The 15,019-nt window shown below is 52.9% G+C and overlaps 1 protein-coding gene across 1 annotated transcript in view; it reads right to left on the minus strand.

Annotated features, from left to right (window-relative positions):
- LOC134927147 (1-phosphatidylinositol 4,5-bisphosphate phosphodiesterase gamma-1-like) overlaps positions 1 to 15,019 on the minus strand; it is a 150,170-nt gene that overhangs the window by 14,953 nt on the left and 120,198 nt on the right. The window contains exons 19-27 of the mRNA XM_063921215.1: positions 13,686 to 13,869; positions 13,338 to 13,415; positions 12,909 to 13,012; positions 9,554 to 9,650; positions 7,313 to 7,397; positions 6,614 to 6,781; positions 3,151 to 3,240; positions 945 to 1,169; positions 316 to 464 (exon numbers count right to left, since the gene is read on the minus strand). Coding sequence (XP_063777285.1) covers positions 316 to 464; positions 945 to 1,169; positions 3,151 to 3,240; positions 6,614 to 6,781; positions 7,313 to 7,397; positions 9,554 to 9,650; positions 12,909 to 13,012; positions 13,338 to 13,415; positions 13,686 to 13,869 — 1,180 coding nt within the window. The remainder of the gene's footprint in view (positions 1 to 315; positions 465 to 944; positions 1,170 to 3,150; positions 3,241 to 6,613; positions 6,782 to 7,312; positions 7,398 to 9,553; positions 9,651 to 12,908; positions 13,013 to 13,337; positions 13,416 to 13,685; positions 13,870 to 15,019) is intronic.

The raw sequence follows: 15,019 nt of genomic DNA on the forward strand, positions 1-15,019 counted from the left end.
GTACTATAGCTGCCCCACAGACCCCAGCGGCCTAGTTACCCTGCACCCTCTGCTCTGTAGTTACTATAACTGCCCCACAGACCCCAGCGGCCTAGTTACCCCGCACCCTCTGCTCTGTAGGATTTGTATCTGCAGGTACTATAACTGCCCCACAGACCCCAGCGGCCTAGTTACCCCGCACCCTCTGCTCTGTAGTTACTATAACTGCCCCACAGACCCCAGCGGCCTAGTTACCCCGCACCCTGTGCTCTGTAGTAACTATAGCTGCCCCATAGACCCCAGCGGTGATGATGTCATGGCGGCTCCGCTACGCACCTGAACCTGGACTGTAATTGGCTCCACAATCTTCAGGCTGCTTTTATCAAACGGGTCAAAGAGCTCGTCCCTCATGATGTCTGGCTGCAGTACGTAGCCGCTCTGCCCGCCCAGCATGAAGAGCGACTGGTTCAGCTGCATGTGCCTGTCTGTGTGCAGAGAGAGGAGGGCAGTGAGTGTAACCGCCCCTGGCTCACACGCATGCTGGAACTTGTAGTACTACAGCAGCTGGAAACCCAGAGGTAGCCCCTGATACAACATGCATGCTGGAACTTGTAGTACTACAGCAGCTGGAAACTAATGTAGTCACTGACGCATCATACATGCTGGAACTTGTAGTACTACAGCAGCTGGAAACCCAGAGGTAGCCCCTGATACACCATGAATGCTGGAACTTGTAGTACTACAGCAGCTGGAAACTAATGTAGTCACTGACGCATCATACATGCTGGAACTTGTAGTACTACAACAGCTGGAAACCCAGAGGCAGCCTCTGATACAACATGCATGCTGGAACTTGTAGTAGTACAGTGGCTAGAAATAACTCTTACTGTCGGAGAAGAAATATATATTGATAACTTGCAGCATTGGGGCACTGCCTGCACCTGTGTGCCATGGGTGCTTCTTACCTGGTGTCTGGAAATTCAGCGCCACCAGCTGGCTGCCACAGATCCACATGGGCAGCGGGTCATAGTTGGAGGAATCCAGGCGCTGCCCCTTGGGGTAGACGCGGCTCAGCTGGCGCCGGTTGTACTGCAGGAATTTCTTCCCTTTGCTGCGGTTGGCGTATTTCTCAGCCTTGGTCTCAGGGAACGACGACATATCTCTGTAACAGGCCTTCTCTGTGCCAATCCCTACAGAGACACACAGCCTAATGAGCTCACACTGCGCCCTGCCATGGAAGGGTTAATACCGGAGCAGGAGACACTTCACCCTCATACATGACTGATACACGCAGGAAATACATTCTGCATACATAGTGCACCCAGGAAGACACACATACTACATACAAGATGCATTCAGGATGACGGTAGTTATATTATATGTACCGGGGACAATAAAAACACAGGTATGGCCGGGCGCTAGTATATCTCTTCTCTGTCATACAAGATGCATACACGGAACATGTATGAAACACAAACGTACACAATACTGTACAAACAAGCAACAAGCACAGAATGTATCAAACAAACTGATGGCAAGCGCTTTGGACTGAAGAGCTTACAATTGTTTGCGGTGTCATTTCAGGCGGAGCCGCACCTAACCATATACTGTACATCAGTAAAGTAAAACTTGCTGGCGCCACATCCCCCCGGTGCTGGACATAGGGACCCATCCTGTGTGTTTAGTACAACGCATTTCGCACTTTCCAGTTACACTCCCGCCGAACCAACATAACTAACGCATTGAGACACAGAAAGGTGCCCTGTGTGATATGGACAGTCCCAATGTCCGTCCAGTCATGGCTAATCAGAAAGATAACCCGGGCAGTATGGGATCTTATCTGGGAGGCGCCCAGTTTGCGTTGTATACTTTGCTGTGTGCTGGAGCCGTATCCGCGCGTGTCCTCTGTATGTTATCAGTATTGTGCCCAGTGAAATAAGTGTCAGCGTGATTGATGATCGGCGCATGATGTTGCTGCGGATAGGAAACATCTATAGTGCTGTATTCTACAACTGTGCTGAATAACAGACTCGTAGCACAGTGGAATGTAGGGTCAGAGGACACCGGAGGAAGTTCTGCGGCAGGATGTATCTCTTATCCTTGTAGAACCCTGGGGGTGATTTACTAAACCAGGCATCAGGAAACCACTATCAGCGTGTATGTGTGGAATGTATGTATACAGTACATGTGATCTACGGGAGGCTCAGGCCCCGCCGGGAGTAACACGCCCTCAGGTCACACACCTGGGACAGGCTCTCGTGTAAACACCCAGGAACATGCTACCTGAGACAGGTAACTTGTTCATTACAGGAAAATGACTGATGAGTAAAAGTATGAGGAGGTTTCAGCATAGACAGACAATATATATCCAACATTAACCACGCCCACTGCGCCACTCAGCTACGTGTGGCTACTTCCCAATCTCTGAGGGTCATTGGTGACCTGCGGAGAGGAGTTAGCGATGGCGTGGAATCCGTGGGATTTCATACGATCATTTGTGTAAAGAAAACACGGGACGCTCCCGCTCTGGAACGCAGAGAATCACTGAGGATTCTATATAACGGTTACACCACTGATAGCGTTCCCCTAGGAATGGCGGTTACAGGACTTCTCCTGATTGTTCCCCAAGTACGGAATGAAATAACACATTAGAAAGAACAATATGAATCAATATTGCAATAGTCCTTGTGGGAGATCTTCTGTGTCAGAGCGCTAATTCTGTGACGTCATTCCATCATTTATTTACCGCGTGGATCTCCCACAGCCGGAGCTGCGCCAATGTAACTGTCACTGATCATTATGTCCCAATCCTAGATATCCCGATGTGCTAATGAGCCCCGAGCTATCGCCACGCAGCAACAGCGCACCTGGAGGCTGTGGGGTCTATGTACTAAGCTTTGGAGAGATACAGTGGAGAGAGATAAAGTATCGGCCAATCAGCTCCTAACTGCCATGTCACAGGCTGTGTTTGAAAAATGACAGTTAGGAGCTAATTGGTTGGTACTTTATCTCTCTCCAAGGCTCAGTACACAGACGCCTATATCCAGTAGAGCAGCTCTCTACACTGTAATCAGTCAGCAGAACCGGTAATTCATGTGATGTTTCCATATAGGAGCCACGGATGGTAAAATGAGAGAACTGAATATGAACAGACAGAATTTCATCTCTTACTTTCCTCATCGAAGGGCACCGGCCGGCAGTACACGACCAGCTCAGAGAGTTCCAGCGCGATCTTCTTCCTCCTCTCCATTATCTTCCCTCCTGCATCTACAGGCGCAAAGCATCACAGAGCGTCACATAGTGAACCCGCACGCGGGGTCTCATCTCCTTCCCTTTATTTCTGTATAACTCTGGCACAATGCAGCGTGTGTATAACAGGGGAGGCTGTGTGTACATACAAGTTCCCAAACTGCCTTCTTACCTCCAGGGGTACTCTACCTTATTATCAGCCCTCCGCACAGTTCCCAACCTTACATGTAATCCGCTCCTATACTCGGCCTATCACACTGCTCCACTATTCCATTACAGCCTGGCTGCTCCAATATGTAATACTAGGCGATTCATTGCGCCCTACGGGCGCTCTTCACACCGTCGTTAGGGGCTTCGCCCCGTTAACCTCTGCACGGCTTTGCCGCGGGTGGGGGAGGGGGCAGTTAGCCGGGGTGGTGCGGTTGGGGGTGGGTGGGTGTGAGGGTGCTATGGTTGCAGGGGCGGGTGGGGGTGGTGCTGCAGGTAGGGGAGGGGTGGGGGTGCGGGAGCAGGGGTGCTGTGCGTAGTGGAGGGTCAGGGTGCCATGGGTGGGGAGTTGGGAGCAGGGTGATGTGGGTTTGGGAGGGCTGTGGGAGAAGCTGGTGTGGGAGTGCCGTGGGTAGGGTGGGGGGGGGGTTCTGGGCGTGGGGGTGTTGTGCCATGGGTGGGGGACAGGTGTGGGGGGGCAGTGGTGGTGCGGATGGGGGGTGGAAGGTGGCTGCGGGGGTTCTGAGTGTGGCGTGGGTGGGGGAGGGGGTGCAGGAGCAGGGTGTGGCGGATGGGAGAGGTGTGGGTGCAGGAGGGGCAGATGCGGTGGTGGTGCGGGTGGAGTGGAGGATGCAGAGGTGTAGCGGGGGGAGAGGTGGGTATGGGGGTGGAGTAGGGGGGTGCCACGGGTGGGGGAGGGGGCGGTTTGCCGGTGTGGTGGGTTTGAGGGTCGGTTGCAGGGGCGGGTGATACAGGTAGGGTAGGGGAGGGGTGGGGGTGCGGGAGCAGGGGTGCTGTGCGTAGGAGAGGGGCGGGGGTGCAAAGGGTGGGGGGTTGGGAGCAGGGGTGATGTGGGTGTGGGAGAAGCTGGTGTGGGAGTGCCGTGGATGGGGGAGGGGGGGGGGGGGGGGGGGGGGGGGGGGGGTGCTGGGGGTGGGGGCTGGAGCAGTGGTGGTGCAGTTGGGTGGTGGGAGGCAGCTGCTGGGTTCCGAGGGTTAGGGGGGGGGGGGGGGGGGGGGTGCGGGGGGGGTGCAGGAGGCGCAGATGCGGTGGTGGTGCGGGTTGGGTGAAGGGTGCAGCGGGGGGGAGAGGTGGGTATGGGGGAGGGGTGCTGCAGGTGTGGGAGCTACGGGTGGGGGCGGGAGTGCCGCGGGTGGGAGCGGATGTGGGGGATGCGTTGGGTGCCGCAGTGGGTGGCAGCGGGTGTTGGTGCTGTGGGTGGGGGAGGGGGCTGAGTGCCACGGGTGGTGCGGGTGTTGGTGCTGCGGGGGAGGGAGGGGGTTGGAGTGCCACGGGTGGTGGGTGGATGCGGTGGGTGCCGCGGGTAGGTGGCGCGGGTGTTGGTGCTGCGGGTGGGTATGGGGAGGGGCAGGGTTGCAGCGGGTGGGGGAGGGGCGGGGGGTGCTGCAGGTGTGGGAGCTACGGGTGGGAGTGCCGCGGGTGGGAGCGGATGTGGGGGATGCGTTGGGTGCCGCTGGGGGGGGGCAGTGGGTGTTGGTGCTGTGGGTGGGGGAGGGGGCAGAGTGCCACGGGTGGTGCGGGTGTTGGTGCTGTGGGTGGGGAAGTGCCACGGGTGGTGGGTGGATGAGGTGGGTGCCGCGGGTGTTGGTGCTGAGGGTGGGGGAGTGGGTGGGAGTGCCGCGGGTGGGGGGCGAATGCGGTTGGTTGCCGCGGGTGTTGGTGCTACGGGTTGGGGGAGGGGGCGGGAGTTCCGTGGGTGGGTGGCGCGGGTGTTTGTGCTCTGGGTGGGGGAGGGGGACGGGAGTGCCGCGGGTGGTGTGGGTGTTGGTGCAGCGGGTGGGGGAGGGGGGGGGGGGAGTGGCACGGGTGGTGGGTGGATGCGGTGGGTGCCGCGGGTGTTGGTGCTGCGGGTGGGGGAGAGGGTGGGAGTGCCGCGGGTGGGGTGCGAATGCGGTTGGTTGCCGCGGGTGTTGGTGCTACGGGTTGGGGGAGGGGCGGGAGTTCCGCGGGTGGGTGGCGCGGGTGTTTGTGCTCTGGGTGGGGGAGGGGACGGGAGTGCCGCAGGTGGTGCGCGTGTTGGTGCAGCGGGTGAGGGAGTGCCACGGGTGGTGGGTGGATGTGGTGGGTGCCGCGGGTGTTGGTGCTGCGGGTGGGGGAGGGGGTGGAGTGCCACGGGTGGTGGGTGGATGCGGTGGGTGCTGCGGGTAGGTGGCGCGGGTGTTGGTGCTGCGGGTGGGGGAGAGGGTGGGAGTGCAGCGTGTGGGGGGCGAATGCGGTTGGTTACCGCGGGTGTTGGTGCTACGGGGTGGGGGGAGGGGGCGGGAGTTCCGTGGGTGGGTTGCGTGGGTGTTTGTGCTCTGGGTGGGGGTGGGGACGGGAGTGCCCGCGGGTGGTGGGTGGAGACGTTGGGTGTTTGTGCTACGGGTGGGAGAGGGGGCAGGAGCAGTGGCGCCACAACGTGGGTGCGGGGAGTGCGGCCCGCACCCGGGTGTTACCCTCTGAGGGGTGACACCAAAGTGCCGGCTCCTGTCACAGCGCATAAGCCAGCACTGCAGATTCAGCAGTGTCCCCCGAACCACAACGTGCCGAAAACGGGGTCGGGACGCGAAGCCACGCCCCCTTTTTGACCGCAGCCGGTGTTAGAAAAGTGAAGACTCTGGGCGGGAGTGCTGCGGATGTTGGTGCTGCGGGAGGGGGAGGGGACGGGAGTGCCGCGGGAGGGGGGCAGATGCGGGTGGTTGCCGCGGGTGGTTGCCACGGGCGGGAGGGAGGGGGTGGGGGGGGGGGGGAGTCACTGTTCAGCATGTCTCCCTGACTCAGTGGCAGCCGCAAGACTGTGAGGCGGGTAATGTGAGTTCCGCTCACAGTCAGCGGCTGCGGTGTCACCACTCACCAGGGGCAGTACGGGGAGAAGGGGAGAGAGGGGAAGGGGCGGAGATCGGGAGGGGACTGGGCGGAGAGAGAGAGGGGACTGTTCCTGGCCAGATCTGTGCCTGTGACTCCGCCCAGCGTTACGGCCAGCACAGAGTCACAGACTTGGGCTAATATATAGGAGATGTGGCACCAGCCCTCATGTGTCACACTCCTACAGAGTGTAAGCCGGCGAGCAGGGCCCTCCTACCTCCCTGTCATTACCTTGTTTTATTACCAATTATAAAGTGCATATATGCTGGCACTATATAAATAACTGTTAATAAACATCTATGGGTCTGTGGACTCACCCGGGCATCTGCGTTCTGCGCGGCCTCCCGGATCTTTGCGATCCAATCGTTCAGCTCCTCCTGCGAGTCGGCTGCCACATCCAATGCCTGAGACGGGAGGGACATCTGCTGGGAGTGGATAGTGAACATGTACGGCCTGCAGCTGCCTCCTTCCTTGGATAAGACTGCGGGGATGGGAGAGATGACACTATATAATATAATACATATAAAGTGACACACAGTGGAAAGACATTAGAGGTCACTAAGTGAGCTCACTGCAAGCGTCTGATGGTCTGCCACCGGCAGGAAACACCTCTACTTTATACCCCTTTCTAGCCACCCCTTTCATTAAACCACCCAGAAATGGGCTCTTCTGCTGCACCAAGTAGGGGGGACACAAGTCCCATTTAGAGTATAGGACAATAACGGAAGACCAGCAGCTCTGCTGGGGCAAATCAGTGCCTGTTCTGTACATTCCTGGGATCTTCCCCCCTCCCCCTGTGCAAACGTTTGCCCTTATTGCATAAACCCGTGGGTCCTGGCAATACACACAGAGAGGGCCCACAGGGAAATCTCGTTCACTTCCTAAATGATCTTCACTGTATCTGTCTCCAAGTAACCGTGCCTCAATGTCCATCAGAATTACCGCTCCCCACAGTCTCTGAAGCGTTTGCCTTATGCCGTCCAGGCTGAAGAACATGGCTCCCAGCGCTCACCAATGTGACAGGAAGGGACATCTATAAATCCTTTCAGGAAGTTCCCCAGGGGGCTGTTTTCTGCCGACTGACCAAAAAACAGGGACTGAAAGGGAAGAAGGACAGGAAGTGTGTGGGGGGATGTAGTCATTAGTGATTATAATTATAGTGATATAGACAGGTGTATAGTTTTCAATAGCCTTGTGCTAGTGCTATTTCTATCTATGCAGGTCTCATATGAATAAGCCCCAGGAAGCCTCTGCTGTACCTACAGTATGTATTCCAACATGACCCCGTCCACCAGGTACACAATACTCCGCTCCTGGACTTCCCAATTACACACCCTCAACATGACCCCGTCCACCAGGTACACAATGCTCCGCTCCTGAACTTTCCACTTTCACACCCTCCAACATGACCTTGACCACCAGGTACCCAATGCTCTGCACCTGGACTTCCCAATTACACACCCTCAATATGACCCCGTCCACTAGGTACAAAATGCTCTGCTTCTGGACTTCCCATTTACACCCCCCTCCCCAACATGACCTCATCCATCAGGTACAAAATACTCTGCATATGGACTTCCCACTCACACCCTCCAACATGACCCCGTCCACATGGTACACAATGCTCTGCGCCTGGACTTCCCACTTACACACCCTCCAACATGACCCCATCCACCAAGGAACACAATGCTCTGCGCCTGGACTTCACACTTACACACCCTCCAACATGACCCCATCCACCAGGTACACTATGCTCCACTCCTGGACTTCCCACTTACAGACCCTCCAACATGACCCCATCCACCAGGTATACAATGCTCCACTCCTGGACCTCCCACTTACAGACCCTCCAACATGACCCCGTCCACCAGGGACACAATGCTCGGCTCCTGCACTTACCATTTACATACCCACCAACATAACCCCGTCCACCAGGTACACAATGCTCCGCTCCTGAACTTCCCACTTTCACACCTTCCAACATGACCTCGACCACCAGGTACCAAATGCTCTGCACCTGGACTTCCCAATTACACACCCTCAACATGACCCCGTCCACCAGGTACAAAATGCTACGCTTCTGGACTTCCCATTTACACCCCCCCCCCCCCAACATGACCCCATCCATCAAGTACAAAATACTCTGCATATGGACTTCCCACTCACACCCTCCAACATGACCCCGTCCACCTGGTACACAATGCTCTGCGCCCGGACTTCCCACTTACACACCCTCCAACATGACCCCATCCACCAAGGAACACAATGCTCTGCGCCTGGGCTTCACACTTACACACCCTCCAACATGACCCCATCCACCAGGTACACAATGCTCCACTCCTGGACTTCCCACTTACACACCCTCCAACATGACCCAATCCACCAGGTACACAATGCTCCACTCCTGGACCTCCCACTTAGACCCTCCAACATGACCCAATCCACCAGGTACACAATGTTCTGTGCCTGTACTTTCCAATTGCACACCCTCCAACATGACCCTGACCACCAGGTACAAAATGCTCTGCGCCTGGACTTCCCAATTACACACCCACAACCATAACCCCGTCCACCATGTACACAATGCTCTACGCCTGGACTTCCCAATTACACACCCTCCAACATGAGCCCGTCCACCAGGTGCAAAATGCTCTGCTCCTGGACTTCCCACTTTCACACCCTCCAACATGACCTCTACCACCAGGTACCCAATGCTCTGTGCCTGGACTTCCCAATTACACACCCTCCAACATGACCCCGTCCACCAGGTGCACAATGCTCGGCACCTGGACTTCCCACTTACACACCCTCCAACATGACACCATACACCAGGTACACAATGCTCGGCTCCTGCACTTCCCACTTACACACCCTCCAACATGATTACATCCACCAGGTACAAAATGCTCAGCGGTTGGACTTCCCACTTACACAACCTCCAACATGACCCCATCCACCAGGTACACAGTGCTCTGCTCCTGGACTTCCTACATATTGTAAGTTATGATTGCAGTCACCTGTGTTACAGACGCTCTTCTTGTCTATGAGTCAGGTGAATGCAATTGCTAAATGGGAAGCTAAGCAGCAGAGCATAATATCACTGGTGGGTGGGGTCATGCTGGTGGGTCTGTATACTCATTGTGGTGACTAACTAGAATATAGTTGAAGCCCAGGGGTACTCGCATACTCCTAATTTTTTGGTGCATTCCCGTGGATTCCCATCCCACTTCCCTTTGTGGCGAATGACACTTACCGTGTCATCCTGGTCCGTGGTAACTGTGCTGCTGACCTCCTCCACGTAATTTGCAGGGAACCAAAGCTGCTTCTTCCCACCATAGTCTCCTCGCCACCTATAGGACAATGGTAGTAATAACAGACAAAAAATTAGGTTTGAGGTTAGAATATTGACCTACAGTATGCACCAATATCTTTTATCTCCTGTTACACAAATAAGTTGCTGGTGGTCACTCTGTAAGATGTCTATGTCACTTGTACCACCACTGCAGAATCTGTGTTGGTTGGTGGTCACTCTGTAAGATGACCATGTCACTACCACCACTGCAGAATCTATGTTGGCCGGTGGTCACTCTGTAAGATGTCCATGTCACTAACACCGCTGCAGAATCTATGTTGGCTGGTAGTCACTCTGTAAGATGTCCATGTCACTAGTACCATCACTGCAGAATCTATGTTGGCTGCTGGTCACTATGTAAGATGTCAGTGTCACTAGCTACCACCGCTGCAGAATCTATGTTGGCTGGTGGTTACTCTGTAAGATGTCCATGTCACTAGTACCACCACTGCAGAATCTATGTTGGCTGCTGGTCACTATGTAAGATGTCAGTGTCACTAGCTACCACCGCTGCAGAATCTATGTTGGCTGGTGGTCACTCTGTAAGATGTCCATGTCACTAGTACCACCGCTGCAGAATCTATGTTGGCTGCTGGTCACTCTGTAAGATGTCCATGTCACTAGTACGACCACTGCAGAATCTGTGTTGGCTGGTGGCCACTCTGTAAGATGTCTATGTCACTAGTACCACCACTGCAGAATCTATGTTGGCTGGTGGTCACTTTGTAAGATGTCCATGTCACTAGCACCACCGCTGCAGAATCTATGTTGTTGGCTGGTGGTCACTTTGTAAGATGTCCATGTGACTAGCACCACCGCTGCAGAATCTATGTTGGCTGGTAGTCACTTTGTAAGATGTCCATGTCACTAGCACCACCGCTGCAGAATCTATGTTGTTGGCTGGTGGTCACTTTGTAAGATGTCCATGTCACTAGCACCACCGCTGCAGAATCTATGTTGGCTGCTGGTCACTATGTAAGATGTAAATGTCACTAGCTACCACCGCTGCAGAATCTATGTTGGCTGGTGGTCACTCTGTAAGATGTCCATGTCACTAGTACCACCGCTGCAGAATCTATGTTGGCTGCTGGTCACTCTGTAAGATGTCCATGTCACTAGTACCACCACTGCAGAATCTGTGTTGGCTGGTGGCCACTCTGTAAGATGTCCATGTCACTAGTACCACCACTGCAGAATCTATGTTGGCTGGTGGTCACTCTGTAAGATGTCCATGTCACTAGCACCACCGCTGCAGAATCTATGTTGGCTGCTGGTCACTCTGTAAGATGTCCATGTCACTAGTACCACCGCTGCAGAATCTATGTTGGCTGCTGGTCACTCTGTAAGATGTCCATGTCACTAGTACCACCACTGCAGAATCTGTGTTGGCTGGTGGCCACTCTGTAAGATGTCCATGTCACTAGTACCACCACTGCAGAATCTATGTTGGCTGGTGGTCACTTTGTAAGATGTCCATGTCACTAGCACCACCGCTGCAGAATCTATGTTGGCTGGTGGTCACTCTGTAAGATGTCCATGTCACTAGTACCACCACTGCAGAATCTGTGTTGGCTGGTGGCCACTCTGTAAGATGTCCATGCCACTAGCACCACCGCTGCAGAATCTATGTTGGCTGCTGGTCACTCTGTAAGATGTCCATGTCACTAGTACCACCGCTGCAGAATCTATGTTGGCTGCTGGTCACTCTGTAAGATGTCCATGTCACTAGTACCACCACTGCAGAATCTGTGTTGGCTGGTAGTCACTCTGTAAGATGTCCATGTCACTAGTACCACCACTGCAGAATCTGTGTTGGCTGGTGGCCACTCTGTAAGATGTCCATGTCACTAGTACCACCACTGCAGAATCTATGTTGGCTGGTGGTCACTCTGTAAGATGTCCATGTCACTAGCACCACCGCTGCAGAATCTGTGTTGGCGGGTGGTCACTCTGTAAGATGTCCATGCCACTAGCACCACCGCTGCAGAATCTATGTTGGCTGCTGGTCACTCTGTAAGATGTCCATGTCACTAGTACCACCACTGCAGAATCTGTGTTGGCTGCTGGTCACTCTGTAAGATGTCCATGTCACTAGTACCACCACTGCAGAATCTGTGTTGGCTGGTGGCCACTCTGTAAGATGTCCATGTCACTAGTACCACCACTGCAGAATCTATGTTGGCTGGTGGTCACTCTGTAAGATGTCCATGTCACTAGCACCACCGCTGCAGAACCTGTGTTGGCTGGTGGTCACTCTGTAAGATGTCCATGTCACTAGTACCACCACTGCAGAATCTGTGTTGGCTGCTGGTAACTTTGTAAGATGTCCATGTCACTAGTACCACCACTGCAGAATCTGTGTTGGCTGCTGGTAACTTTGTAAGATGTCCATGTCACTAGTACCACCGCTGCAGAATCTGTGTTGGCTGGTGGTCACTCTGTAAGATGTCCATGTCACTAGTACCACCACTGCAGAATCTGTGTTGGCTGGTAGTCACTCTGTAAGATGTCCATGTCACTAGTACCACCACTGCAGAATCTGTGTTGGCTGGTGACCACTCTGTAAGATGTCCATGTCACTAGTACCACCGCTGCAGAATCTATGTTGGCTGCTGGTCACTCTGTAAGATGTCCATGTCACTAGTACCACCACTGCAGAATCTGTGTTGGCTGGTAGTCACTCTGTAAGATGTCCATGTCACTAGTACCACCACTGCAGAATCTGTGTTGGCTGGTGGCCACTCTGTAAGATGTCCATGTCACTAGTACCACCACTGCAGAATCTGTGTTGGCTGCTGGTAACTTTGTAAGATGTCCATGTCACTAGTACCACCGCTGCAGAATCTGTGTTGGCTGCTGGTAACTTTGTAAGATGTCCATGTCACTAGTACCACCGCTGCAGAATCTGTGTTGGCTGCTGGTCACTTTGTAAGACATCCTTTTTTGTACATCTCTGAATCCTTTTACTGATTATATACTATTCACTATAATATAACTCCCATTATAATGCAGCATCCTAGTACAGCATATTATTATCAGCCAGGAGACCATCTTACCAGCCTATGCCATGACTGGTATCAGTGCAGACCCCTCAGAGGACCTGGAGAAGGGCTATGAGGTCACTAAGGCTGTTGTCTAATTTTAATATAACATAGTCTATAAAGTAATTCTAAATGAAAGCTCTAGAAGTCCAGATATCAGGTTATTACCAGGACAACAACACAGAAAAAGGCAGAGACAGATAGCGCAAACTCACCAGCCGCCATCTTGCTTGTCCACGTTGTGTATGATGGCCTGTTTGCAGAAGGACAGCTCATCCTCTCGCTGGGCCTTGTAATCATAGAGAGCCTTCACCATGCACTGCGGGAGACACAGACATTACTGTATCTTCCAAGGTTCCTGTCTCACATGGATGCAGCCATTTAATGGGATATACGAGGGGTTGACACTGTGCTTGTCAACACAACATACTGAAACCTTGGGACCTAGAAGGCAGGGTCTTGTGGGCTAAGCAAACGTCAGGTCACATGGCTATGCCAGACACAATGTATAAACATGTGACCCGTGAGTTTATCGGCTGAGGATAGAGATCGGCTACAGAAAGTGGCAAGTACCAGGGCAGGAGATGTACACGACGATCTACAGTTACCATACGCGGTCACACAATACTGCTGTCCTTCCTTACCCGAGATGTTGGCATCTTATTGGCTTCCACATAAAGGTGGGGGGTCCGAACCTCATACAGCGCCCCATAGTCCAGGTCCTGAAAGGGAAACATTTACACCCTGATAAATCTTGGAACCAGAAGACTTTGCGACACCTGGACATAACCCTCACAATGTATTATCTATAACATCTCTTCTGGTTACTCCACTGATTGACCGTAATGAGAGTATATAAACTGATTGACAACAACATGTTTAAATGATGATGGCATTTTGTAAACTGTAGCACTGCACAAATATCTTTTTCACAGCAGCATCATCAGTACCGGCAGCATCAGGGAGGGGGCGCCAGCTGTCTGGTTACTCACCGCAGTGCCCATCTTCTCCAGTGCCTCTTCATTAATGGGGTACCGGAGCTTCATCTTGCGGTATAGCGGGTGCTTCTCATAGTAAGTGACAAGATCCACCAGGCTCTCGAACTCCGCAGAGCTCCCCAGCATAAAGAGCCGGCCTTCCTGCTGTATCCGGCAGTGCTTGATCTTACCTTCCGCTCTATTGGAGAATGAGCGGGATTAGTGACATGACCAGTAATGGGCCAGAAAATGTACAAGTCCCTGACAATGGGAAAATCAGGTGCTCCCAAGAATAGGACCCCTGGCTTTCTGACAACTGGGGGTCCACGGGGTCTACTAGTATAATACAAAGACATCTTGCCGTGGCTGGTGGCTTACCATGTATTTGCAAATGTATGTAACTGAGATCTCTGCATTATTAAGTAGGATATAAATCTCTTTGCTGGCCTGTTTGCCGTGTTCCGGGAGGAATTATGTTTGTTTCTTATTAATATGTAGCATAGGACCACCAGAGCAGAGACACCTTGGTGTGGCTGGTGGCTTACCATGTATTTGCAAATGTATGTAACTGAGATCTCTGCATTATTAAGTAGGATATAAATCTCTTTGCTGGCCTGTTTGCCGTGTTCCGGGAGGAATTATGTTTGTTTCTTATTAATATGTAGCATAGGACCACCAGAGCAGAGACACCTTGGTGTGGCTGGTGGCTTACCATACAGTATGTTTGCAAATGTATGTAACTGAGATCTCTGCATTATTAAGTAGGATATAAATCTCTTTGCTGGCCTGTTTGCCATGTTCCAGGAGGAATTATGTTTGTTTCTTATTAACATGTAGCACAGGACCACCAGAGCAGAGACACCGTGGCGTGGCTGGTGGCTTACCATACAGTATGTTTGCAAAAGTATGTAACTGAGATCTCTGCATTATTAAGTAGGATATAAATCTCTTTGCTGGCCTGTTTGCCGTGTTCCAGGAGGAATTATGTTTGTTTCTTATTATCATACAGCAACAGCATAGGACCACCAGAGCAGAGACACCTTGCCGTGGCTGGTGGCTTACCATACAGTATGTTTGCAAATGTATGTAACTGAGATCTCTGCATTATTAAGTAGGATATAAATCTCTTTGCTGGCCTGTTTGCCGTGTTCCAGGAGGAATTATGTTTGTTTCTTATTAACATGTAGCATAGGACCACCAGAGCAGAGACACCGTGGTGTGGCTGGTGGCTTACCATACAGTATGTTTGCAAAAGTATGTAACTGAGATCTCTGCATTATTAAGTAGGATATAAATCTCTTTGCTGGCCTGTTTGCCGTGTCCCAGGAGGAATTATGTTTGTTTCTTAT

The sequence above is a fragment of the Pseudophryne corroboree genome, chromosome 5 (genome assembly GCF_028390025.1).
Source record: "Pseudophryne corroboree isolate aPseCor3 chromosome 5, aPseCor3.hap2, whole genome shotgun sequence".
NCBI lineage: Eukaryota > Metazoa > Chordata > Amphibia > Anura > Myobatrachidae > Pseudophryne > Pseudophryne corroboree.